The 27817-nt window shown below is 36.3% G+C and overlaps 1 protein-coding gene across 5 annotated transcripts; it reads right to left on the reverse strand.

The window, feature by feature from the left end:
* Nucleotides 1–904: 904 nt before the first annotated feature.
* Nucleotides 905–26788, reverse strand: PWWP3B (PWWP domain containing 3B). 5 transcript variants are annotated; one of them, XM_078063887.1, is made up of 6 exons: nucleotides 26679–26788; nucleotides 23965–24153; nucleotides 19568–19696; nucleotides 17182–17362; nucleotides 7138–7271; nucleotides 905–4667 (listed from the first exon to the last, which is right to left on the reverse strand). In XM_078063887.1, the coding sequence occupies exon 6, from the start codon at nucleotides 4445–4447 to the stop codon at nucleotides 2345–2347; it is 2103 nt and encodes a 700-aa protein (XP_077920013.1). In that variant the 5' UTR covers nucleotides 4448–4667; nucleotides 7138–7271; nucleotides 17182–17362; nucleotides 19568–19696; nucleotides 23965–24153; nucleotides 26679–26788; the 3' UTR covers nucleotides 905–2344. The 5 variants fall into 5 exon arrangements, with proteins under 5 accessions (XP_077920013.1, XP_077920010.1, XP_077920012.1 ...); XM_078063884.1 differs by having other exon boundaries at nucleotides 17182–17367; XM_078063886.1 differs by lacking the exon at nucleotides 19568–19696 and having other exon boundaries at nucleotides 17182–17367.
* Nucleotides 26789–27817: the final 1029 nt, after the last annotated feature.

Genomic DNA, 27817 nt, shown 5'->3' on the forward strand with positions numbered 1-27817 from the left:
CCATTTGTGCTCTCTCACTCTCTCAAATAAATAAAATCTTAAAAAAAAAAACCCAAAGAGAATATAGATGCATGTCTGAGGCACATCTCCCTCACTTCAATAAGTGCCACAACATGAAATCCCAGGAGGAATCATGTACCCTCCCTTTATCCCAAACCATATATCCAGGAACTCACAAATATGGGGAAGCTTCTGGCTCTGGTTTTCAAATACGAGCTGTCCACAAGATTAATAAATATTTCTATTATGATGTAATGCATCCTAGTCATTTTAGAAATTAGACTGTCATCTGGCTCACCCTAAATCTGACCCTGTCATTGGGGTCACCTTAAATGCTCAGAGCTGGGCTTTAAACCACACAATGTTTGCTCTCCTGACTCACAATTGTATGAATGAATGAATGAGGTAGTAAGAAAATATTAGAACCAAGTGATAGGGTTGGCTCCACTGAGAAAACTGAAGGTGGGTAACGGATTGGAATCAAGGGAACACAATTTGATAGAGTAAATACAGTGTTTTCCCAAGGTATAAGATCCACATATGGTGTGCTGATGTCTGTTGGCAAATATATCTCAGGATCTTGAGGAAGCTATGTGGATTGGTATAGGCTGTATGCCCAAGGAGACGTGGTCTTTGTCAGGCAGGGTCCAAATAAGGTTCTGGGGAATCTGAAGCTTATACAATTTAGATGGCTTTCTTTTAAAATAATACAAAATCAATCATGATAATGAATATTTATTTATAATGAGAACATATAACAAGTGTTAAACTTACGACTACAGCAGGCAAAAATTTCAAACAGATGATAAATATATATATGTGTGTGTATATATATATATTTTTCCACAGAAACACCACTTATGTAGCTGCACAATCTGAAGGATGACAAAGTGACCATCCAAGGTGAAAGATATAATAGCTTTATTGCAAATCAAAACATCAAACATTTGCAAATTTTACATAAACATGTGGCCATGTATACACATAACAAAACCCCAAGAGTGACACTTGTCTCAATCAGTAAAAATCCAGACAGGTTCATGTTAAGCCTTTAGCATTTATTTTTATGTCAAAGTTTTAAAATAAAGTAGCTCTCCTAAAAGTTATTCTCACTGAAGTCTTGTTTCAAGTTAGAATAAACACTTCATTGGCTTCAAACATTAACTTTTGTTTATTTTAAAACATATTCAGATAATTGTCAACTTTGGCCAAATGGAGGCTTTTTCTGTGACCCATTTCCAAATTCACAAATTCTGGTCCATCTACTCTTCTGGTAGCCTGGAATAACTTACCAGTTGGCATTTATATTATTGGAACCAGCTTGAACTATTTTATGAATAAGCCAGATGATAAAGATTGCTTGGTTTGAAACAAATGACTATGTATTCAGAGATACAAGACTCAGAACAAAGTGCTTGCATTTTCTATAGTTTATATCAAACTAGATGGGCTCTTAAGCAATCAGCCTGGACTCATCCATCTGGAGTAGCCAGACTGTGAATACAATGACTCTAGCTGCCTTCCACATGTGGTCAGAAGGCTATATTAAGGTAAGTCACTGTTAGTAATGAAGACAGCCAAAAGCCCGTTTTAAGAAACCATTCAACTATTGAATAACAGACACTCTCATAAACGGAATTTCAGGGAAACGTAAAATGAACAATCCTGTTCAAGGCTGTCAAAATTATTTTCTGCATGCTGAGATGTTATTCACACACATACAGACTGCATGCAGGTAATCTATTTATTTTTGAATTCCAGACTGTTTTCTAGCAAAAACAATTGCAGTTAAGTACAATATATAGCAAAGCATCTCTCTATCTTTGGTTCCATGTCTCAGAGTTATTTTTTTTCCAAAAATAAATAGGCATGGCAGGAAAAATAATTCAACTATCTTAAGAGAAAGCCTAATATTTTATAAAAATTAAGCAAAAAATATATGTGATGTTCTTTAGACTTTTTTCTAATTATCTCCCTTAATATCTAACACCAGTGCAATTGTAATATTAAAATGATTGTGCACACTGTATTTAACTATACAGCAGAGACACAAAAAAATGTCAAAAAACAGTACTTTCTCTTAAAAATAATTTAGGAATTATGCACTCTAAAAATGTATGGGAAAGTAGAACTGCTGATGTTAATAAAACTGACTTTGAAGGAGCATTAAGAAAAGGAAACAAAGATGTAGTAATACTCGCAAATCCTAGAGATGGCAAAAAAAAAAGTGAACACAGTACCCAAACTCTCCCATTTCTGGAAAATATATGTTAGAATTGTTCAGCAACTTTTTAAAAGTAATACCTATGAAAGTTTCCGGTTATGGTTTGGACTCTCAAGAGATTTAATGAGCTTCATTTGTTAATGGTTTCCGTCTCTTTTCAAATAAGATTTTTGCATCAAATAATTCTCTTTCCCTATATCCTAGGGATGGTCCCTTTAGATACTTTGCTTCAGCTGCCTTGTAATCTAATCCATCAACAGCAGAAATTGAACAAATGATTGCTTCTGGCAGAAGAACTTCCAGGATAAATTTAATTTTATCATCTCTGATCAGAGTCAGCATTTTTTTATCTATTTGTTTGTAGATTTCTTGTAAATATTTCACCACCTCATCCAACTGATCTTCATCCTCAAAGTATGTTTCAATACAGGGAGTGAACCTATTTGCATTCAAAAATGACTTCAGCCACCTGGACCCTTTCGTGCCCTTTAAAATGGCTAGAAGATGGTTCTCTGTTCCCTTTGCATTCACAATAAAGTCCACTAGGTTCTTGTTGGCTCGGTCCCGAGCAGCCTTCATTCGGTCAGGAAGAATTTTCTGGAAGGACATTTTCTTGGTCTGGGAAGTCACAACCATCTGTTCCGCAGAATTCTCATTATGCAGCTTTGGGAATAAGTTCCTAAAGGTGTCCTGTTTGATTACTTTTCTAAGTGGATAACTAATATCAGCAGCATAATACTCAAGGAAAGAGCCCGCAAAAGAACCACAACCTAGTCTAACTCTGTAGTCACAAATCAGCGAGATGCACCAGTCAATACTTTCACTGTATTCCTCCCTGGCTTTCTCCACGAGTGCTTGTTTCTCTTTACAATCAAATTTCTTTAATCTTCTAAAAGGCACCCTAATGCCTCTCTTTTCAGGATTCATGCTTGCCTCAACAAAAAGCACACTTGCTTTTCTCTCTTTTCGCCTGATGCTTTTCACCACTGCTGGCCAAAATGGATATTTTTGATACTTAAACCAGACTATCATTCCTGTTTCAAATGAACGAGGCTCATAATTAAAAACAAAGCGTGGAAGTTCTTCATCTTCGTCGTTGTCATCTAATATGGAAGTATCAATAGGATTTAGCTGTGCTGACTTATCAGAAGCTTGAAGTTCTTCCCCAAGCTCTTCAAAATCCAGTCTCTGAAGATTTCTTTCATTATTCATAAGAAGGAGTGAATAATCCAGGACACGGTTAGAGGCACTAAGTGAAACCTGACATTCCCAGGAACAACGCCTGGGCGATGCCGCAGCACCTGCTTCTGATTCCACAGGTTGATTCTGGCTGGTACTTGAGCACGGATTTGAGGGGCCCTCTCCAGGATCTTCAATATTCTCTGAGAAGGTAGAGCATTCAGAGGAAACACCCAGGGTCTCTGGGCAAATATCCTGTGCCTCCTCTTTCACAGCTTTGGGCACAGTGAAGGTGTCTGATGGCCAAGTTGGAGTGAACTTTTCATCTTTAACGTATACATCCTCTTCTTTGATTGTGGAATACAGAGGCATAACTCCTGAGATATCAATCTTTTTCTTGCTCTCCTTTTCATCGTCATCTTCTGAAAGTGAAGGAAAAGTTTCATACCAGCTGGAGTTTTCTGATGACTTTGTTTCCATTTCACTTGCAAGAGTATCAGTGGTTGCATGCACCTGTGATTTATCATCACACAGGGAATCACTATTCTCTAAATTAGGTCCTAACAGGGACGTTGCATTTTCACTTTCCTCAAGACACTTTGATAAGTCTCCTTCATCTCCATCATCTCCTTCATGCTTCCGATACTTTTTACGAGGGGGTGAATCAGAAAGCTTTTGTGGATCATTTTGAGACAGAGTAGTGGTTGCTTCTTCATCTGAACTGCTTGCTTGACTCAAATTTGTTCTTTCATTCAGAATATCCAGTGCCACTTTTAGTGACCTTTCATAGGCTGTTTCCTCTCTAGGTGGAGCACTGACTTCTGACTGTGCTGCTAGTGAGGAGGCAATGGCTTCAATTTGAGATTTACTTAGAATCTTTGTTTCTGTGCTTTCCACTTTAATTTTTTCATCCAGTGAGAGTATTTGAACTTCTAGGGAAAATGTCTTTTTTCTCTTACTGTTTGATGACATCTCAGATCTAGACAAAACTTTTGCTGGCCATAACTGGTCTTTCCAATTGCACAGGACATACTCAGCATCCATTACGATTTAGATATGTGTGCCAAGAGATTACTATCAGAACTTGAGGTGTCTGGCTATTCTTGACACTGCTAAGGCAGTTTCTACCAAAAGCGATACTCTGACAAAGCCTCTTTTGTCTTAGAACTACAAAAGGTATACAGCTTGTGTGGCCTGTTCTTCTCCAGCTGAATTTCCCACGGATGTGTGAACACGTTGTTTGAAGGGGACAATATGGAGGATACTAGAATAGGGAAAAGGAAAAGAAGAAAAGTATCAGCAAATAAAATGGTTTTGCCAAGGTCGAAGTGAGCAGTTGCAAACAGAGAAGAGATAAAAGAAAGAACAATGTTTGGTGAGGAGAAAAATGCAACATAATGTAAGGTGGGGCATGAGAAGTGGAGAAATGGTTTTATAATATCTCAAATTCAAGAACATGCCCTTATTAAGTATTAAGGAGTAAATTTATGTACATACTGACAGAGGTGGAAGAGGCTGCAGTGGTGTGTCAGGGACTCTATGTTATTAGATACCGTGGGACTTTGGTGCCCCTAATGTTTTACCTAGGGCAGTGGAACTCTACACTAAGATAAAATCTCATCTGCAATTTAGAGATCATGTTTTTTTTTCCTTCTTGTTCTTATTATTTTAAATTCTCTGTCTGTGATACTGTTATGCTATTTGGTTCATGTTGAAAGAATTGCTCTCAGGAAAACTGTGAGGTGGGGACAAGAGGAAAAGGAAATGACAATTACCCTGTGTCTACTCTGAGCCAGACTGTAAACCTTTGTTTGAATCCTCACATCGATCATCATGTGGATTTTTCCTTCTTTAAATATGTGATTTTTCAACAGAATTTTAATTACATTCGATACGCTGTCTCATAGTTCACAAATACAAAATATGTTTCATTGCTTTGTTTGCCTACTTCATAAAAATGGTTGTCTGGAGAAATTCAGGAAACCTGGCAAGTGCCATCTTGTGACCAAGACCAGAACTGCAGCCTCCCCAAGAAGTACGGAAGGCCTCAATCAGGATCAGATCCTTCTCAAGGGAGAAAGAAGGGTGGCAACTATATCTAGCCAGCTAGGAGCTGTCCCAGACTTCTGTAATTTTTTTGTTCTAGGCTCAAGGGTTTTGTTGTGTGGGATTATAACAGGATTATAATGTCTTCAACTACAATATTTCTGGTTATAAAAACATCCAGAAGCCTATTAAAAATTGAAAAGATACAAAAAGATATATGCAAAATAAAGTACAGCTCTATACAAATACTCACTAGGAATATTTTCTATCTTTCCAGAATTTTTTACATGGATAAATGAATGCATATCACTTAAAACCAACGTCAGATCTCAAAAGAAGAGTTTGAACATCATTCCACACAAAAAAGTATTTTCCACATGATTTTTTATGAATTACTTTAAATGAGGTTTTTCCCACATTTGCAACATTTTATGTCAATATTTTCCTTGGTGATGTAAACCAAGTAAATGAATAAATATATAGTAACAGTGTTTTAAAAAGAGAGCCTGTCTCTCCAACCACACAAATAATCCCATTAATACTGTGGCAGACATGTTCTTCGCAGACTTGTTGCAAGTCCAGTAGTAGCATACATACGTGTCACTAACATACCTGTTTAATTTTAAGAGAGATCATATGATAAATGCTATGCTATAATTTGCTTTGCTCACTTCATCTTATTTCTCAGACATTTCAAATCACTAGATGTAGAAGTTCATGTTTCTATTCTCCAGTATTCAATTGTATGATTACACCAAGCTGGATAATCATTTTAAGAAGTGTTTATAGAAACAAACCACTCTATCTCACTGTCAGACCACAGCCCTGCTGACCACAGCCATACCTGTGGTCTGGAAGAATGTGTTGCAAGGAGAACACATGCAGGACTGTAGCCAACACAGCAACCAGGTTACATGGATTTGATCAGGTCTAGGAAAATTTCCACTATCGGCAAAAAACAAGGTATGTTTGCATGTCTGCATGTGTCTATGAATTCTTATGTGTTTGAAACAAAATGGGCATGTTGTTTCAGTTTTATTTTTCTTTCATGATTATAAAAATAATCATGGGGAAATCTACTCTAAAGAGGCTGAAACAGACTGAAAAATAACATTAAAATAGTAACCTGACCACCCAGAAATGCTAATATAGCAGTTTATTTTCTCCCAAATTTTCTTCTAATCACACATATATATACATGCATGGGGTGTGCAAATGGCTTCACTCAACTACATACATGTTCCCCTTTCCATACGCATGTGCAGATGACACATACATAATCTTTCTATATGGCAACTGCTTTACAGTATTTTCCCCCAAGCTGTCAAATATTTTTATCTATCATTTTTTGTGTGTAAATAAATGAATGCTTAAAACGTCAAAGAGTAACAGAATGTCTAACAATATAAACATGGGATGCCAAGTCAATAAATTAGCATGAACAGCCATGCTGCACAGAAGCCTTAATATAGAGGCTGTAATCTGATCACCCCTTCTCTTATTGTGTACTTTTAAAGCATTGGGAGATACAAAATTTCCAAAGGATCAATTCCTTCAAAACATCAGCAATTCTCTCAAAAGCACACACCCTTCCCACCACTCTAAGACCACCCTCCCTATTTTCCTCATCTTTACTCTAGGGCCCTGAGAAGCCCCTAGAAAATAACTAGCTTTCAGACAGCCATTACCTTGAAGCTTCTTGTCAGCTGCAGACTGGTGAAATGCAGCTCCTCCCTCAGGCTGGCCAGGCACAGCTCACTTCCAAGCTTCTCAGAGAATGCTCCGCCCCCTCCCTGTGATGGGGATGACAGAAGGCGCCTCCCTGAATTGGAGAAGGGAGAATTGCCAAATTAAACTGCTGAAGTATGAAAGGGTAGAGATGGTTTATTTTCCCAAGAAAGTTTAAAGTGAAATGGCAACAAGTGTCTGTTTAATTTCCATTCAAGTCCGAGGGAGTGTGATTTTTTTTATAAAAAGAGGTTAGCAAACCACTTTATTAAAAAACAAAAATCTAGTTTAAAATATTCCTAACATATTTTTTTCCTTGCCTTCTCTGGCACCTTACCTTTGCAGGTAAATTTTACAACCCAGCTGATAAACCTCCATTATGATAGCTCATTAAGATCTTGATTGGGAATGCACTAAACCTGCACATTATTTTAGAGAGAATGGCTTCTTTATAATTTTTTTTCTGTTTCTAGGACATAGTAAGTCTTTCCTTTTATTCAGTTCTTCTAAATGCTTTAGGAAAGTTTCAGAGAATTCTTCACAAACATGGATATTTTTGACTAAAGGCAGAAAAATCCCTGGTTTGGCCAGAAAGTACCCATTTCACATACCCTCATCAATAATTGGAAATTCCTCCTTCTTATATTTTGTTGGTATTTTTCAATTCAGGCAATTCAATGTGGTGATAATTAATTTTTAAGAAAAATTTACATGTCTTTATTTGTATGTCTGAAATGTATTTTGTAGATTTTGTTCATTAAAATTCTCCTATCTGAATTTAAATTTGAATTTCTGACTTAACTTAGAAAGCCAATTTTTTATATCATTAGTGATAATTTTGGGAATGAAGATATTTAAGGATGAAGTGTTTTATTTGGCCTCTGTATTATGTAGCATAAAACATATATATTATAAAAATCCACCTTTATATAAGCTTTAATACTGGAACAGTAAGTACCAATAAATTAATGAAGATCATCTCTAGACTGGTATATTATTGAGGGCTCTAATAATTAGAGTATGTAATGTTCTATACTATAAACAACCCCTAAATCTCTGTGGCTTAGCCACAGAAGTTTATTTTCCTGATGTCAAAGTATAATGTAGGTCATCAAGTGGCTAGAACGGGGAGGGATCGCTATTCCTATCAGTCATTAAGAGATTCAAACTTCTTCCATCTATGACTGTACCATCTTCTTTAGCCTTGAAGTCCTCCACTGCGTTTTTTGCACCTGGCTAGCAATCTTATGAAGAGGGAGGCTGGAGAATCCTGTGGCAAGTTTTAGGGGCAGGGCTGGCAAACATGACTGCTGGTCACAGTCAACTAGATAAAACTGCCATAGAGGCCAGGGAAAGCAGTCTCCCTGTGTCCCAGGAGGAAAATGAAACAGCTTGGTGAACCCCGTAGCATTCTCTCTGCCACAGGAAGTTTTCCCTTTCAATCTTTTATAGATTTCCTTTATTCGTTTAATACTTTTTTGTTTTTCTTTTCGTTTGTTTTGTTTTGTTTTTTACAACCATGTATCATAGTTATAATGACTGGGACAGAAACTTCTAGTTGCTCACCCTAAGTCTACTGCTTGCATTCGTCCTCATTAGCAGAACCCCAGTTGCATTCAAGGTGCAATATAAACTCTTAAAATACTACTTTTCCCAGACTCCTTTACCATATAAGCCACTGTCATATGGAATTTCTTGCCAAAGAATGTAAGCAGAAATACTTGTAAAGATTCCAGAGAAGGTACCTCCAAATGGGGTAAGGAGCCAACTAGGGCTTTTTTCACTTTGCCTCTTTCTCTTGCTTCCCCCTTAGAATTTGACCATGATAGAATTCAGATAGTCATTCTGGACCAAGTGACTTAGAAAAAGGATGCAACTCACTAGGGGTGGAAGATCCTGAACCCCTGAGTGGAGCCAGCTCTTTCCAAACACTTTAACTTAGTGACACAATAAACTTTATCTTATCTAAGTCACTGTGTTTTCCAGCCTTTCTAGTATAGAACAAAATAGTTGATCTTGCAATCATTAACAAAAGTGATATCATTAGTATTACAGAATTAATCTTCTCAAAGCTTTCAAAATATTACTATATAATTTAAAGAGGATTATCAGGCCAATGTAAATATATCTTTATTTAAATAAAGAGATATATTCAATTATATATTTTATAATGAAATATTTCTTATTCTGTCTTCTCATCTCACATGTTTGGAAAAAAAACAAATGCAAATAAAGTAAGGTCATTACATCAAAACCATAATTTCTTTGTCTATTTTCTATATTGCACATAAATCAGGAAATGCTACGCTACCTTGCTATTTTCCAAACAAAATGCAAAGGAAAAAACTAATTCCTTGGACAATATTTTATATTTCACTGTTCTGTAGAAAGAAGGGGAGAAGAATGATAATCAATAATAATAAAGGCTGTTACTACTACTATTATTATAATGAAGATAGAAAATAATTATAGATCTAATAGTATCTAAACCTGTTCCCAGCACTTGACATATTATCTCATTTAATAATCAGATAGTTATTTCATGGAGGAGAGTTCCATAACCAACTCATTCTGCATAACAACAGTAGTATTATTCATAATAATGACAAAGATTATAGAAGCCAAAACTGTTTCTAACCATGTGCCACGTGCTCTGCCAGGGGCTCTGTATACACCATCTCCCTTGACCCTCGCAAACTCTCGTTAGGTGGGTATTACGAGTATTCCCATTGCATAGATAAGGCTTTAGAGATTAATGAATGTTTACCAGGATATCTAGAGAGCATGTGGTGCACAGAACTTTAATCCAGGTACTCTGACTCCAGAGTCCATGCTCTTAATCACTAAGATACACTGTACCTACCTCATTGCAAATGGAAAAGGCTCTGTAAATGTGCCTGGATGAATAGGTGAGTTAATTAATGAATTTGAAATAGTTATGTATTGGGAGTCACTGGAACTTAAAATTCTGTACCTGGTTCTGCATCTAATTTAACATAAAGTTGTCTTATATAACCTAATATAATTATGGGAATGAGAGACATAATATCACGTTTGCTGAATTCTATTGATTAGAAACAAGTCACAGGTTCTACCCACACTTCTCAAGAGGGGGAAATTACAGAAGGAGGTGGACCGCCTAGGTTGTCTGCCACAATACTGTATGATTCCATTTATATGAAATTTTCAAAAAGAGGAAAGTATAGTGATGGTGACATGATCATCGGCTGCCAGGCATTATAGGTAGGGTGAGGGTGTGACTACACACAAGGATAGCACAGAAAGATGTGGGGTGATGGAACTCTTCTGTATTCTGACTGTGGTAGTGATTATATGAATCTATACATGTGTAAAATCCAAAGAAGTGTATACAAAGAAGTCATGTATTATATATGATACTATAAAATATGGTTTTAATTGATGATAATTTAAAAAATAAAATTTAAGTAGAAACATTTCATAACCATTATATAAAAATCTACTCTTTATAAATATGCTTTAGAAACCATCTGCTTCTTCCTAAAGCATATTTAGTAACAAAGAAAACAAAAATAACCCATACATAACATTATTAGAAAGTACCAGTTCTATTTCCAATTAGGATATGAAAAAACACAAGAGAATATCACCCATAAGTAAACAATGATAAAAATCTAGATAATCTACAAAACTGTAACATTCCTTGAGCCCATCAGAGAACTCTGGTAAACTGACTTACAAAGGGTGACTAGAGGGATACATGCACTCTTTCACTTTTGGCAAAACATGGGACAGAGGTGGCTGTCATGCAAGCAGGTAAAAAGAAATCAGCTGAAATTTTAATAAATTCTTAAATTCTTACTGGGCTAGTGTAGTTTGGAATATCTGGCATCCCAGACACTTATACACTCACTCACTGCCAAGTTCTTTTTCACAGTCCTTAACCAGAAGCACACATACATGACTAGGGACAAAGCAGGAGATCAAAAACAGCCCATGTCAGTGGTTGAGGTATGCAGGGGGCAATAAGCTATTGCTGGCAGACAGACAGCCCCACACACTTATCCAAACCCTTCTATTGTGAGAAGCAAAAGCCTTAAGTCACTAGAAGAGAAGCAACAAACCTTTCCCTGTTGGGTACAGGTAAAAATCCACTGCTTCTGGGGGAGGGGTAAAAGCAAAACCCATGTGCCCAGGGAGGGGGAGACAGGAAACCTTCCCATCCCCAGGACAAAAGCAGAGATCCTTTGCTGCTGGAAGTGGGTGGGGTGGGGTGTGGAGTAGGAGTAAAAAACCTCTGCCCTTGAGGTGGGGTACGAAACCCTTAGGCCCACGGGCCTACATGAATAAAAGCAGTGGTCATATCTCTCACCAAAGACCAACTCCAGGTACAAATCAGAGGTTAGCTACTATGCTGAGAGGAAAGAATGCTGAGAAAGGACAAGTCTCAAGGTCCAGTTGCACAGGGCCTCCATAAGGTTGAGTCTGGACAGGACAACAAAGAGCACTCCCTGCCTCACCAAGAGGCTAGCACCTAATAATAACAGGAGCCTACTGCTGCAAAATAGGCAAGAGTGTGCAGAGAGAACCCCCTTCTAGTGGCACAGATGTGAAGAGACTGCTGAATATAGGGTGGAGAAAAATCATTGAAAAAAATCTTCTGGCACACCAGGCTCCACTCTAAGCAAAATAATGTACCCTATGCAAGCCAGAAGATAATAGTGAAAAAAGGATACAATCTCCAACATATTTTGATACCAGCATTAACCCGATACCAAAACTAGAAAAAAAAAAAAAAACATAACAAGTAAACTGCAGATTAATGTCTCTCATAAATAAATACATGGATCCAATGATGTTAGATATAGAAATGATACAGAAAATGATCTAGAAAAAGTCCAATGATATGGAAAAAGGATAATATATCATGACCAAACGGAGTTTATCCTGGGAATGTAAAGAGAGTCATACATTTGCAAATCAATGTAATTCACCATATCCACAGACTGAAGGGGGGAAAAAAAGATCATCTCAATTGATGCAGAAAAAGCATCTGACATAATTCTATAAACACTCATGATAAAAAAGCTCAGAAAACTGGGAATTAAATGGATCTTTCTCAATCTGATCAAGGGTATCTATTAAAAAGCCTGAAGTTAACATCATACTTAATGGTGACACATGGAATGTTCTTCCCCTAAAATCAGGAACAAGGAAAGGATGTCTGCTCTTACCACTACTATTCAACGTTATATTGGAGATACTAGCCAATACAGTAATGCCTGAAAAGTAAATTAAAGGCATGCATATTGGAAAGGAAGACATAAAACTGTCTTTATTTGCAGACATGATGATCCATGTAGACAATCCCAATGAATTTACCAAAAAAAAAAAAGCTATTAGACCTAATAAGGAAGTTTATCAATATCATCAGATGTAAGATCAATATAAAATAATTTATTTCTATATAGTAAAGTTTGGATGTTTTAAAAAATACCACTTATAATAATATCATCAAAAAACAGGAAATACTAAGTTAGGACAAATCTAACAAATATGTACATATATGTATGCTGAAGACTTCAAAAAACTGATGAAAAATATTAAAGAAGACCTAAATAAATGAAGAAATATATCACGTTCATTGACTGAAAGATTAACTATTTTTAGGATGTAACTTCTCTCCAAACATATCTATAGAATCATTGCAATCTCAACCAAAATCCCAGCAGACTTTTTGTAGAAATTGAAAAGATATCTCTACAGTGTATACGGAAAAATAATGGAACTAGAATAGGCAGACCACTTTTGGGAAGGAAATACCAAAGTGGAAGATTCATGTTATCTGATTTTAAGACAACAGCTATCAAGGGGGGCCTGGGTGGTTCAGTTGGTTAAGTGTCTGACTCTTGATTTCAGCTCAGGTTGTGATCTCAGGGTCATGAGATCGAGCCCTGCGTTGGGCTCTGCACTGGGTGTGGAGCCTGCTTAAGATTCTCTCTTTCCCTCTCCCTCTGCTCTTCCTTCTCCTCTAAAAAAAGGACTACAGCAATCAAGTATATTATTAGCTATCAATTATTATTATAGTGTATTATACTATAAAATAGACATACAGATAAATAGAACACAAATAGACCTGCAAATATGGTCAATAGATTTTTAACAATGGTAATTAAATGGAGAAATGATGGTTTTTTTCAACAAATAGTGCTGGAAAAATTGGACATTGTATGTAAAAATATTCATCTTGACCCCTTACTTAAGACCATATATAAAAATTAATTCAAAATGAATTACTGACCTAAATGTAAAAGTGAAAACTATAAAACTTCTAGAAGAAAGCAAAGTAGGAAACCTTTGAGACCTTCATTTAAACAAAGATTTATTAAGACGCAAAAAGTATGCACCATAAAAAATTTGATAAATTGCACTTGAAAACTTCTCTTAAAAAATAAAATGAAAATCCACAGGAGGATATATTTACAAAACACATATCTAATAAAGAACTTTTATTCAGAATATACAAAGAAATCTTATAATCCAATAATAAGATTAACAACCTAGTAAAAAATGGGCAACCAATTTAAATAGACCATCATCAAAGAAGATATATGAATATCAAATGAACACATCGAAAGATGCCCAACACTATTAATAATTAGGGATATGCAAGCAAAACCACAGTAAGACATCACTAACACCTTTATAAGAATGGCTAATGTTAAAAAGAGAAAACACACAACAGTATCAACCGCTGGCAATGATGCCGAGCTACTAGAATGCATATATTGCTGTTGAAAATACAAGATCTCACAGCTACTTTAGAAAACACTATGGCAGTTTCTAATATAGTTGGACATATGCTTACCATGTAATCCAGGAATCCCACTCCTAGGTATTTACCCAAGAGAAATAAAAACTTATGCACAGACAAAGATCTGTTCTGGAATGTTTATAACAACTTTAATCATAATTACCAAAAAGTATAAATCTACTCATGAGTAGATACACAAATTGTAGAATAACAAAATAACAAATAAACTACTGATACATACTTCAATATGGGTAAATACCAGAAACATCATGCTAAGTGAAAGAAGCCAGATGTAAAAAACTATATATTATATGACTCCATGTATAAGATATTTTGGAAAATAAAAACCTATAGGGACAGAAATTAGATCAGTGGTCACCAGGAATCAGGGTAAAGAGTGAGTACTGACTACAACGGGGCAAGAGAGAACATTTTGGAATTACAATAATATTCTATAGTCTGACTCTATTTGTCATTACATGACTACAGATCTTTGTCAAAACTCATCAAACTATACGCCTGAAAGAATGAATTTAACTCTATGTAAATTACACCTCAATAAACCTGAGCCTTAAAAAGGCATCCAAAATCAGAATATAAGCTATATAAGAAGTTCATATTTTACTGTGAGAGTAATGGGAATATATATGGGAGTTTGATTTGTACTTTGGGTCATGAATACCAAAAAAGGTTGTGGGTTACACAAGGTATGTGTAAAAATATCTTCTGGAGCGTACAAAGAATATGTTAGAAATTCAATTTTTTTTAAATATCTTTAATTTTTGCTAACTTTATTTCTGAACTTACTTTAAAATGTTGGGGGGTCACCTAAGACACATGACTTTTAATGCAGTTATGTATCTCTTTCTATAAATTTATATACTCACTCTTTCATTAGAAGTTAGTTAATACAGGACAAATGTCAAGAATCCAGATGACATCAGCACCTTACGGTTTGTGAAACTTATCCTCATTGGTAGAGCCTTTAACTACACTGAAGTTCTCACATACCACTCAACTATGAGAATGGAAAGAAAGGAAGGAGTAGAAGCCAAAGTGTCATAATCTGGAGACAGAGATCCAGTTAAGAATTATGTCCCCAGTGAGAAAGCAAAAGCCAAATAACATACGAGAGACAGTGTGGTTATAGAACAAACAAATATCAATATCTTTAGTGTATAAGTTTCATATAAAAGAGTGGAAATGGTTCAGTTAGAACACTCGTAAAAACTATGAGGGGGACATGAGCACTGGTAAAACAAGGAATTATAGATACTTAATGGATATACAAAATATTGAATGACCCCTAAAGCATAGGTACAAACAAATAACTGAAAAACGGCTATAAACAAAGTAAAAATCTTATTATTAATGTTCTCTGGCTGAATGTCAGCCCACCTGAAGAGGAAGAACATCAGAAGAAAGCTTACTAGGTAAAAGAAAACGCTAGCCAGAGAGTGAATTATTGCCAGAGCCAAAGGGACTCCATAATCTCTGGCCAAATCTATGTGAACATGATAGAGAGGGGAAAAAAGAAAAAAATACCAAACAGTGACCTAGAGGTCACATGAAGATAAACCTGCCATGTCTGGAGATTTTGTATTCTCCAGGTAATGCTAAGACCTACATAGTGCCAATGGCTGAAGCTGCTAGGAAATTAAGATTCAGGATGATGGAATGGGAAATATATTAAAAGAAATAAAATAAAGTTGATGAGGACCTCACAATTTCATCATTAGAGCACATAGCAAACAAAGCTTGACTACAATCTAAGTACTGAAGTAGAGAAACTAAGCTATAGTGTTCTTGGGATTAACAAGAAAAGAGAAGGACCAGTTAAAATAATTTGTAAAACTTCAGTAACAGTCTAACTGTGCAGCAAGGAGTAGATAAGAACATAAGCAAGGCAAAATAAAAGAAGTTCAAAATGAATCACTGAAGATCTGAATGTGTGTGTGATTGATTGGTACATCTGGATATAGAGTAGAAATCAATCAGTGAACTCTGAATCATTTAGAAAAATCCTTAGGTCATTGGGCTGTGTCTGACTGCCCAGGTAACCACAAAAACTGCGATTTTAGAGGCCTCTATTGCCTTAGGGCTACAAAATAGTTTTCTCATTCAGTGTTTATATATATCCTCCTGAAAACTTGTGGGGAAGCTTGAGTAAGTGATTTGAATGGGAGATAAGAAATATTCACTTAAGTGAGGGAGTAAGAAAATAGTCACTTAAAGAGAAGGGAAAGAGAAAAGAGAATAAGCAAAGGGATTTCTTCTGTCAAAGGAGAAGGAAGGTGGACAATGAAAAGAGAGAAGACATACAAAAAGATGAATATATGCCTGGCACCAAAGAAACATTGCGGTTGGGGAAAAATATTTGAAAATTCAGAAAAAGAGAAGTAGTTCTATAATGCCCCACTATGTAATCCTTATTATAGCTATTACATATAAGAAATGAATGAGGGTGCATATGGTAGGAGATGGGGGGGGTGTTGGGGAATGTGTCAGGGACACCATTTCTATTATTGGATATTTTGATACTTTGGGGCCTCTTGAGGTTTATTCTAGGGTAATCTTAACTTTACAAAAAAGATTTATTTATTTAGTTTATATTTAGAGAGAGAGCACACGACTGGGGGGACGGGCAGAGGGAGAGGGAGAGAAGCAGACGCCCCGCTGAGCAGAGTGCCTGATGCAGGGCTCAATCTCACGACCCTGAGGTCACGACCCTGAGATCACAATCCTGAGATCATGACCTGAGCTGAAATCAAGAGTCGGACGCTTAACCAACTGAGCCACCCAGGCGCCCTTAGGGTAATCTTAACTTTTTAAAGCTGCCAGTGCTGTCCTATCTACACAAGGCAGGCAGACACAGATACTGGGGTTTGTGCCTCCTGGACTCAGACAACAGCACAATGACCTCATTAAGAAGATGAGCTTAAGAGTTAGATATTTGGAATGGCTGCCATAGCTACCTACCGATTAGGGTAGTTTTCAAGATTTCTTGAGAGTCAGGCAGTTGGCAGAGACCTGCAAGTCTTCCATAAGTAGATTTCCATTTGTATAATTCCTTCCTAGAAGTTTAAGACAATTCTTTCCTAACACTAGATTTAAAATTTTAAATGTTATGGCTACTGAGCCAGAAAAAATAAAATTGTACTGTACATTCTCAACTTAACCATGTTTTAATGTGAAATGGGAAGAGCCTTACCCAATGTCACGTGGATTGTGGAGGATCTGGTCCTGTGATCTCGTTGTCTTGATTCCCACTCCAGCTGCTTGTCCTGCAGAGCCTTCTCCCTGCTCAGCACTTCTGAGGTCGCACTGCCTTTCTGGGGCTCAACTGGTATCACATGCAGATTCCCCAGGTCGCGTGTATCTTTGATATTAACCTAGGCTGTCCCAAAGGAAACAGGGAATCAAACCAATTCAATGGAAAAGGTGTAAAGAAACTTCCCTACCAAAACTTTAGCAGGCATGTCACTCTGAAATACAGGAATAAGACAAAATCTCATCTGTGATAGAGAGGCCATGCTTATATTCCTTTTTTGTTCTTATTTGAAATGCTCTCTGTGATACACTTGTTATTTGGTTCATGCCGATATCATCTTTATTAGCAAAAGGTGAGGTGAGGACAGAAGAGTAGGGAAATAACAATTGCCTTGTGTTTTCCATAGGCCGAATGCTATGTAGTTACTTTTAAAAAAATGCTTTCTGTTTGAGTTCTCACATCAGTCCTCAGGTGGGGCTTTTTTTCGAGACACGTAGTTTTCTTCAGTGAAACTATAATCACACTCTATATGTCGTCTCATAGTCTGGTAATACAAAATACGTTTCATGGCTTTGTTTGCACACTTCATAAAAATAGTTGCCTGGAGAAAATTTGGAAAATCTGGCAAGCGCCATCTTGTGACCAGTGCCAGAACTGCACTTTATTACTACCAGATACTTCTTATGGAAGGGTGGGAACTACATGCTGCCAAGCCAGCAGTTTTCTCAGGCTTCTAGAATATACCATGCTCAAATTTAGAGTTTTGTTATGCATTATGCAAAACATGGAATGCTAATGTCTTTACTTCCAATGGTCTGATAAAAAATTGCATACCTACTGAAAATTGAAAAGACATGATTTATAAAAAGAAAGTATAATTCTAGAAAAATAATTAATATTATTGTTTCCTGAATATTTGTCCATAATTCTTATTTACAAATACACATGAATGCATATAACTTCAGACCAGCTTTTCACCATGCTCAAGCGCATGGTTTGAAAGTTTTCCCATATCAGTAAGTATTTTCATTGACTATGAATCACTTCAAATGTAATTTCCCCCCTAATTTGTAACATTTTATTCCAAACTTTTTTCTGCTACCATTAAAAAATGACTAAATATATATTAATGATTATTTTTACATAGAGATAGTAAAGACTGTCTTATGTCTCCAACCACACAATCCCATCAGCAGGCAGCCTTATATTTTTTGTGATTTTGTTAGACGTATAGTATTAAGGCAGTCTTTTATCTTTAAATGATATAATATAGTGCTTGCCATTCTGCAATTTCCATTTTTCACCTACTACTACTTCTCAGACATTTTTTCAAATCACTACATGTTCATACTTCCCATCTGTCAGCTATATAACATTCAATTGTATGGATGCACCATGCCACATGATATTTTTAAAACTGCTAATAGAAATAAACCAAATCCCCTGTCTCACTAATAAACTTAAAAGATATAGAAAAATAGTTCTTGCTGACCACAGCCATACCTGTGGTCTGAAAGAATGAGTTGCAAGGAGGACACATGCAGGGCGGTAGCCAACACAGCAACCAGGCTACGCGCTTGATCAGGTCCAGGAAAATTTCCACTATTGACAAAAGACAAGGGGGGTATGTTTGCATGTCTGTCGTGTCTGTGAACGTTTATGTGTCTGAAACCAAACAGGTACACTGTTGCAGCTTCGTTGTGCTCTTCTCATTATAAAAATAATCACGGAATAAAACAATTCTAAAAATGCTGAAACCAAATAAAAATGTATTTTGAAATCCCAGTAATCTGAACACTTCAGAGATGCTGACTGCTAGCATGGGAGTCTAGTTCTCTTTAAGGAAAATGCATATATTTTTCACAAATGTTATCACTCAACAGCATATCTGAATCTCTTCCACATTCATTCGTGTACATTTATACTTGTGTTTGTACATGTCAATCACTTTTTATGCTTACATTTTTCTATCAGTTACTTTTTGTGTACAATAATAAATGTTCACATCAAAATATAATACAATCTGTAACAAAAATAGAAACATGGAATGCCATGTAAAAATTAACATGAACAGCATGCCTCACTGAAGTCTTAATTTAGAAGCTGTAATCTGATCGCCCATTCCCACATTGTGGACTTCATAAAATATCGAGAGAAACTAAATTTTCATGGGATTGATTCTGTAACAATAACAACAATTCTCCCCAAACCGTATTCCATTCCCACCTCTCCCAGGCAACAACGTCTTTTTTTTTTTTTTTTTCCACTGTAACACCAAAACCCGAAGAAATTCCCAGAAAATAACTAGCTTTCAGACAGCCATTACCTTGAAGCTTCTTGTCAGCTGCAGCCTCGTGAAATGCAGCCCCTCCCCCAAGACTGGCCAGGCACAGCTCACTTCCAAGCTTCTCAGAGAATGCTCCGCCCCCTCCCTGTGATGGGGAAAGTAGGGGGCCTGTCCCTCAATTAGAGGGAGGAGAATCGCCAAGTTAACTGAAATTCACTTAAAGGGGAAAAACGTTCATTTTAAAAAGACTTGAAAGTGAAATGGCAACATGTGTCTCTTTAATTTCCATTCAAACCACAGGGGTAAGGTGATTTCCTGAAAAGACCTAGCAAATCCACTTATCATAAAACAAAGACCCAGTTAAAAATAGCTCTTGCATATTTTTCTTGCCTTTTCTGGCACCTTACATCTACAAGATTTTAAGACACAGCTGGTCATTGTCCATTAAAAAGACCTGTTAGGTCCTTGTTTCTGATCGCAGTGAATGAATACATTAATTTGTGAAGAATTATATCTCTACAGTTTTATTCCTCTGGCCCTGGGACATGGTGTGTCTCTTTACTCAGGTTGTCTCATTTATCCTTCAGAATGTTTTCTAGTTTTTTCAAGTACAGTCATTCCTTAAACATAAAACATCAATCAAAATCCTTAAAGAAAAGAGATCTGTATCTGAATATACTGAAATACAAAAATATGGTAAAAACACAGCAAACCAAAGTTGAAAACAGAAGAACACACTTCATAAAACCGTTTTCAATTAAAAAAATCTCTAATCTAAAGTAGAGCTTCCAAATTAATAAGAAATTAACAGCAAAGTGGAAAAAATTGAGCAAAGGCTATAAATAGGTAATTCACAATATTCTGAGGGAATAGTTTTTCCCTGCTCCTATTTACTTCCTGTGAGCAAGCTCAAGTAATTCAACTACAGGTATCTCTCTCCTTTTTGTGCAGTTGCAAGCCTCTAGGCTGTTCGGTAGATTTGTTTAAATGTGGTGTTATAAGGCCCACTTGATTCTCACAATCATCAATGCCCTGCCACTTATCTTGACTGCAATTTATCTTAAGCTGACATTTTGGCTGCCATCTGCAACTCTATTTGTTTTATATCAATTTGTTCAGTGGAGAAAGGAAAGTGCTATTCAGTGGGGCTTTTCAAAACCCAAACATTCAAAATAAAAATTAAAAGTGAACGATACATGAAGGATACTCACCTTCCCTAATAATCAGGGATGCAAACGTAAACAGCAATGAGATTTTTCTACCTAGTTTCACTTACAAAGAAATGAAGAAATGATACAATGGACAGTTGACCAGAAAATGAGGAAATGGGCACTCTGGCTCATGTGCAAGGTCATGAAGCTGGGAAGAGGGCAAAAGGGAATTAAAGCCAAAGTCTATCTGACTCCCAAACAAAAGAATGTGTTCTTTCTCCACCAGTATTCACTGCCTCCTGGGCTTGGAATACTGACTCTTTGGTTGAACCAAGGATGGTGTCATTTACCTTCAGATTGTGAGGAAATTGGTGAATGTAACCCCAGAGTGAGCACTGCTTAATTTCATGTCCCTTCTGATGAACACACTGGTGAACTACAACCACCTTCAGTAACTACCATACTTATCTATGAACTCTCCATCTTTGACGTACATTCACACTTCCACACAAATGAAAAAATATTTTTCTGCACTATGTCTTCACACTGATCATATCTGCATGATAGCATTCACTTGGCCATGGAGTAGTTATGACATATCTCTTTTGTGTCGCAGGGCCTGGCAGTACCTTCTCCTGAAGATACAGCTATCCCTGGGCAGTGGCTGAAAAATCAGTCGTTTGTTAGGTAGAGAAATGCCCCAGTTCATTCCATCCTCATTTACATTTGGCAACTCTTTGTTCTTGTGCTTTCGTTGTTTGCAACTTCCAATTCAATATGAGAAAATCGTTTCTCTACCCTCTCTTACTGAGCTTTTGTGTTCACAAAACGTTCCAGAAAGTAAGATTTAAACTTAGATTTTTAACTTAGAGGTCTTGTTTCCCAGGAAGTGCTAAAACGTACACGGTGCCAATGGATCATTCAGAGGGTTAGTTCTCTTAAGAGAATGTTATGCTAGGTTTAAAAACAACAACAACAAAATAAAACGTAAGTCATCCTGGTGAGACCCTCACAACCCCATCCTTTATCACAGTGAACAAGTAAACACAACTGCTGCCTCCTGCCCCCTCTGACTATTCAGGTTGGAGAAACAGAACTGCAGTATGTACCTTAAATTCTTATAATAAACACAAAATAGATATTTTATTCCCTATTTATTTAAAAATTGCTGAAAAAATTGAAGCCCATTTATCCATTGAGTCAGTCAGTCAGTCAACATTTATTGAGCTTCTACTAAATGCCAAGTAATATTCTTGGTTTTGGTAGCACAGTTGTGAAAATGGCAGGTAAGGTCTCTGTTTTTACAGTGAAGGCTGACAAAACCTACAAATTAAAACAAGGTGAACTGAAGTGCTTCCATGATAGTAAAAAAGAATATATATAATTCATATATGTATTTCCTATGAATATAAGAATTTTCTATGTTTCAAATGGGGTGAATATAAAAATTTTCTGTTTCAAAATCCAGTTTCGTGTATTTGACTTCTGCATTAAATCTGGATATATCATATATATTGAGGTGAATATAAAAATTTTCTATGTTTCAAAAAAAAAAAAAAAAGAACTGCAGTATGACACAGCTCTTCCTGTAATTAGCAAACAAGAGAAAGAAAGCTGTCTGCACTGGGGACTCTAAAGGAAGAAGCAGCCATCATTCTTCCATTCTTCCAGAGACACATAATGCAGGGTCAGACTGGGTCAAAATTATTCTGTTAGCCAATCTGAATAAAGGACATCAAGGGGTCTTTGGGGAGGAGATATGGATTTCTATTGGCAGACTCCAATGTCTAGCTTTTAAGAATTTGTCAGGGAGGCATTATGACAGAGTCACGTTTTTGAAGGGGTCGAATAGGCAGGCAGGCAGGCAGACAGGTGTGGGTTTGAGATCTTTATTAATTCAGTGGAGAGAAACATATCAAATCCTTGACAACTATGCTAAGTTGTCATCTCCCCACAGTAGATAGCATAGTTAAGAGAGACGCATGAGTCACATGTAACCTAGGTTGTCTAAATATTAAATCGTATTTAATGGTACATAAAAAAGAGTTTATTACCTGTCTAAGTGTGTAGTAAGAGAAAGATGAGACAGGAAGTACAGGAAAGGGGGCAAAAGAAGTCCTAATTTAACCACAGAGAAACTGAATTTGCACATGCTCAATCAGTGCAGCCAGATAGACAAGAAATCAATCAACAGATACACAATATGCTAGGGAAATCCTTATGTCACTCATCTGGTTGTAGCTGCCTGGTTTTCTAGAAAAGCAGTGTTTTTTTAAGAACCCTGAACTCTTCTTATTAGGGCTAGTGAGTGGTTCTCACCTGCTTGTAGACTCTTATCCTTCTGAAACTTCACAAGAGCCTGAATAAAATATGTTCAATGGGTGACAACTGAATTAGATTAAAACATGGCAGAAAAGAAAAGGGATCAGAGACAAAGTTTACTTTGCTAAGAAGAAAGAATGTGGACAATGAGAATGAAGATAAGATAAAAATCAGAAGAATGAATAGTGAGTATCAGCTGAGGTTAGAGACACGGAACATGTTTCGGGGGAGAGGAACAAAAACAGAGAAGAAAGATTATGATAACAAACCCAATATCCTGTCTTTATTATTTCTATTGTACTGTAAGAAGGGAATGTGTGCCGGAGAGGCTTTGGCAGTGTCCGGGACATTATTTGTGTTCCTGGATAATTTGGGCCTTTTGGACCCCACTAGGTTATCATGAGGGAATGTGTGGCTTTGTGTTTTCTTTACTGCTAGTGCTGCCCCATCTGTCCAAAGCAACCAAAGATCTCATGGACCCAGACAGTAGGGTTCAGCACCAACCTCATTAAGAGTAAGACTTCAGGAGTGAGAGATTCCTGATGGCGGCTGGGGAAGAATTAAATGTGTTAAACCACTATAATATCCTATTCAAGAGAGTATACAGATGTCTATGTAAGGAGGGTCAGAAGACCTTAAGCAGGTTTTAAAGTATCTTTGTAACTCTGTTATCTAGTATGTGGTGATGACAACCTAGCTGTCAAGCAATGGAGAGTCAGGCCATTGGCTGAAACCTCAGGTAGATACCCGAATAGACTCTTGCACAGTTTTCTTCACAGTGGTTTAACACATGAGATTTTTTCCCTCCCAGATGAGAAACTATGACTCTTAATTACAGGATGGGGAACAAAATAGATTGTACTGCTAATTCTCAACCTAACATAATTTTAGTATGAATGCGGCTTTTAAGGTTCTCAACGCATTTTCAACGTGAAATATTCCATGAAATGGGAAGAACTTTACCCAGTATCACGTGGATTATGGAAGGTCTGGTCCTGTGATCTCGTTGTCTTGATTCTCACTCCAGCTGCTTGTCCTGAAGAGCCTTCTTCCTGCTCAGCACTTCCGAGGTTGCACTGCCTTTCTGGGGCTCAACTGGTATCACATGCAGATTCCCCAGGTCATGTATATCTTTGATATTAACCTAGGAGACTAACCCAAAGGAGACCGTGAATCGAACCAATTCAATGGAAAAGGTATAAAGAAACTTCCCTACCAAAACTTCAGCAGGCGCATCATTCTGAAACACAAGAAGGAGGTGAAATTTCATCTGTGATGTAGATGCCACATTTATCACCCTTTTGGTTTTTATTTGAAATGTTCTCTGTGATATAGTTGTTACTTGCTTCATACTGAAATTAGCTCTCTCATGAAAAGTATGATCTGGGTACAGGAAAGAAGGGAAATAACAGTTGCCTTGTGTCTTCCATATCTAAACCCCTGTAGTTACCTTTCAAAAAATGTGTTCTGTTTGAATTTCATATCAGTCCTAGTGTGGGTGCTTTTTCTGTTATACACGTGAAAAATTTCAACAGAACTGCAATCACACTCCACATACTGTCTCGTAATCTGCTAATAAAAAATATGTTTCATTCCTTTGTTTGTCCACTTCATAAAAATGGTTGCCTGGAGAAAATTTAGGACACCTGGCAAGCTCCATCTTGTGGCTAGAAACAGAACTGCAGATACCCTGGTCCTTAGTGGGGAAGGGTGGGAACTACAGTTCTCCAGACAGTAGCCTTCTTGGGCTTCTATGCTTTTTCATTCTCAACTTAAGAATTGTGTTGGACAAAAACGGAATAATAATTCCTCATTTTAATGTCTTTATTATAATATCTCTCATGCATATTGTATATCTTACTTCATCTTTTAATTTTTCAAAGAAAGCAAGTCTCCACAATAATGGTCAAAATATAAGGGTTTGCTCTCCATATTTCTAGATTTTTCCTACAGATTTTATAAATGTGCATGGTTTTTAAACAAGAATACGCTTTATCACCTCTCCACATCAATAAATATTTTCTTACATCATCTTTTTGTGAATTACTTTTACAAGAGTTGTCTGTATTTCTAAAATTTGATCTCATTTTCTCATAATGAAAATGGTTCAAGCTTACTCTTTTCAAAGTAAGATTTTTTTAAATGGAGAAATATGATATACAGAACACTGAAGTGTTCTGTGTCTCCAACTACATCTATATCCCCAATTAATAAAGTAGCATGCATATTTCCAGATTTTTCTGGCATATATTGTATTAATATAATACAGGTCATTCTGCAATTTGCTTATTTTTGGAATATACCATGGACACCTTTTCTTATTATTTAGTTCATTGCATTAACTTATTCTTTTTACAGCTGCATAGTATTCAGCATTATGGATGTACTATCCTATGTGGCTATTCTATAATATGTTTAAAACATTTTTTGAATTATTTCTCAAGAATACATCAATATACAAATACATACCTTCTGCTTGAACCAAAGTCTGGACAATAGTCTAAATATCTGAATTGCAAGAAAAGCCCAAGCAACCAGATAAACAGCCTTCTCAGATCCACCTCCAGGTAAAGACAATGGAGTGTGTGTGGTGTCTATTTAAATATCTGTAACAAAATGGATTGCTCCCTCTCAGCTCCATTATGTGTTTCCAAAAAACCCTAAAGATACATAGAATCTAAAGAAGAAAATACACGCCATCATTACTCCAACCACCAAATTGTTTACATTTGAGTCTAATCCCTTTGATTGTTAACCTCATCATAGATATACTAGAATGTACTATCTGAGATTACATTTATTCACCTATATATTTGAAGATTTTTCCATGTTTATATATAGTTACACATTTTGGAGAAGGTAGTTTTCTCCCCCATGTTTTAAAATTCTCTTCTTTATGCTGACAAGGTACTACATGCTAAGTGAAATGTGGAAGAAAGAAGTGGAAAATTTCCTCTCTTTTTTCCCCTAGATATCTTTTACTACTAGACATACTGTTTGTTGTGTTTTATTATATTAACATATGTCCATTATTCCTTAGCTTATGATTTTTCAGATATTTTTCTGATTATAGTAAAAATAGGAATACATATTCTTCTGATAGATAGGTAAAGATGTAGACAAAGATAGCCCTCTGAACATCCATAAAAAAGCAATTCTTCTAAGGCATTGAGTATCCCCCTGACAAATAACCAAACTCCTAATTTTCAGAAGTATTTAAATCCGCACAGTTATACATTACTTCAGATTATTACCATATAAACTCCTTCACAACAGTAAGATTTGTTAGAAACACAATAAAACCAAACTAATATGAAAGCCAACACCCCCAACTAACTTCATTTTTCATTTGGGATTATCACAATCTTTTTTTTTTTTTTTTCAAAATAAGAAAGATTAATTTCTCAACTTTTGTTTCATCATTTATCCCTTGTTACCACTGCTTTTTGTCTGAAACCTAAAATGCCCTATTCAGAAGTTAGCTTTGGCCACCTCATGAAATATTTTTTCCGCAGGTGTAATCTGATCACCACCTCCCCCACTTTCAAAATGTGGACTTTTAAAATATCTGAAGGAATACAAAATCCAGACATTAATTCCCTTATAGAAACAACGACCCCCCACGAAACGACACTCCTTTCCCTTTACTCCAAAGCAACAGTCCCTTCTTTTCTCACCTTTACTTGAAAGTTTCCAGAAATCACCGAAAATAACTAGCTGTTACGACAGCCATTACCTCCAAGCTTCTTCTCTTCGGCGGAAGCCTCCAAGTCTGTATGTAATGCGGCTCCTCCCTCAGGACTGCCGAGCCACAGCTCACATCCAAGCTTCTAGAGAATGCTCCGCCCCCTCCCTGTGATGGAGAAAGCAGGAGGTCCTTCCCTCATTTAGAGGGAGGAGAATCACAAGTCAAACAGAAATACAGTTGAAAGAAAGAACTGGTTTTTTAAAAGAATTTTAAAGCGTGATGGCAACATATGTCTGTTCAATTTCCATTCAAACACCTAAGGTGGGTGATTTCCTGAAAAGAAAAAAGAAAAAAAGAAAAGAAATAGAAGTCGCAAATTTCTTTTTCATATAATAAAGATGCAGTAAAATTTTCCTTACGTGTCTGTTCAATTTCCATTTAAACCCCTAAGGTGGGTGATTTCCTGAAAAGAAAAAAGAAAAAAAGAAAAGAAACAGAAGTCGCAAATTTCTTTTTCATATAATAAAGATGCAGTAAAATTTTCCTTACATGTTTTTTTCAGGCCTTCTCCTATACTTTGTCTCTGGTAAATTTGAAACCCGCTAGTCAAGCTCCGCTACAAAAGAATGCTAAGGGTCTTGATTGGGATTGTTATGAATGAATACTTTATTTTAGGTGGAATTAATTATTTACAATTTTGAATCTGAACCTGGGACATAATATATCTATCTCTCCTTTCACTTAGGTCTAATACTTCCTTCCTTAAGTCATTTCTAAACAAAAATCCTGAAACAAAATCTGACTATACCGAAATTGAAATATATATATATATATATATATATATATATATATATATATGTGTGTGTGTGTGTGTGTGTGTGTGTGTCAATAGTAAAATCACAATAAGCCAAAGTAAAAAATCAACCACAAACATAGAAATATTTTTCAATGCATATGACTGGATAAACAAAAATATTCCTAAACTGGTTCTTATATTTCCATAAGAAAGCAATGAACACCAGGGTAAAGAAACTGGTAAAAGACACAAGCAATTCACAATGTTCTTTCCTATCCCTGATATTCATTTCCCCGTGAAGAAAGCATGAATAGTGCAACTTGAAGGTTCTG

Source organism: Halichoerus grypus, chromosome X, assembly GCF_964656455.1.
Source record: "Halichoerus grypus chromosome X, mHalGry1.hap1.1, whole genome shotgun sequence".
Lineage (NCBI taxonomy): Eukaryota > Metazoa > Chordata > Mammalia > Carnivora > Phocidae > Halichoerus > Halichoerus grypus.

Bases quoted from the DNA above. Each gene is read 5' to 3' on its own strand.
- PWWP3B (XM_078063886.1), bottom strand. From the start codon at position 4,447: ATGGATGCTGAGTATGTCCTGTGCAATTGGAAAGACCAGTTATGGCCA.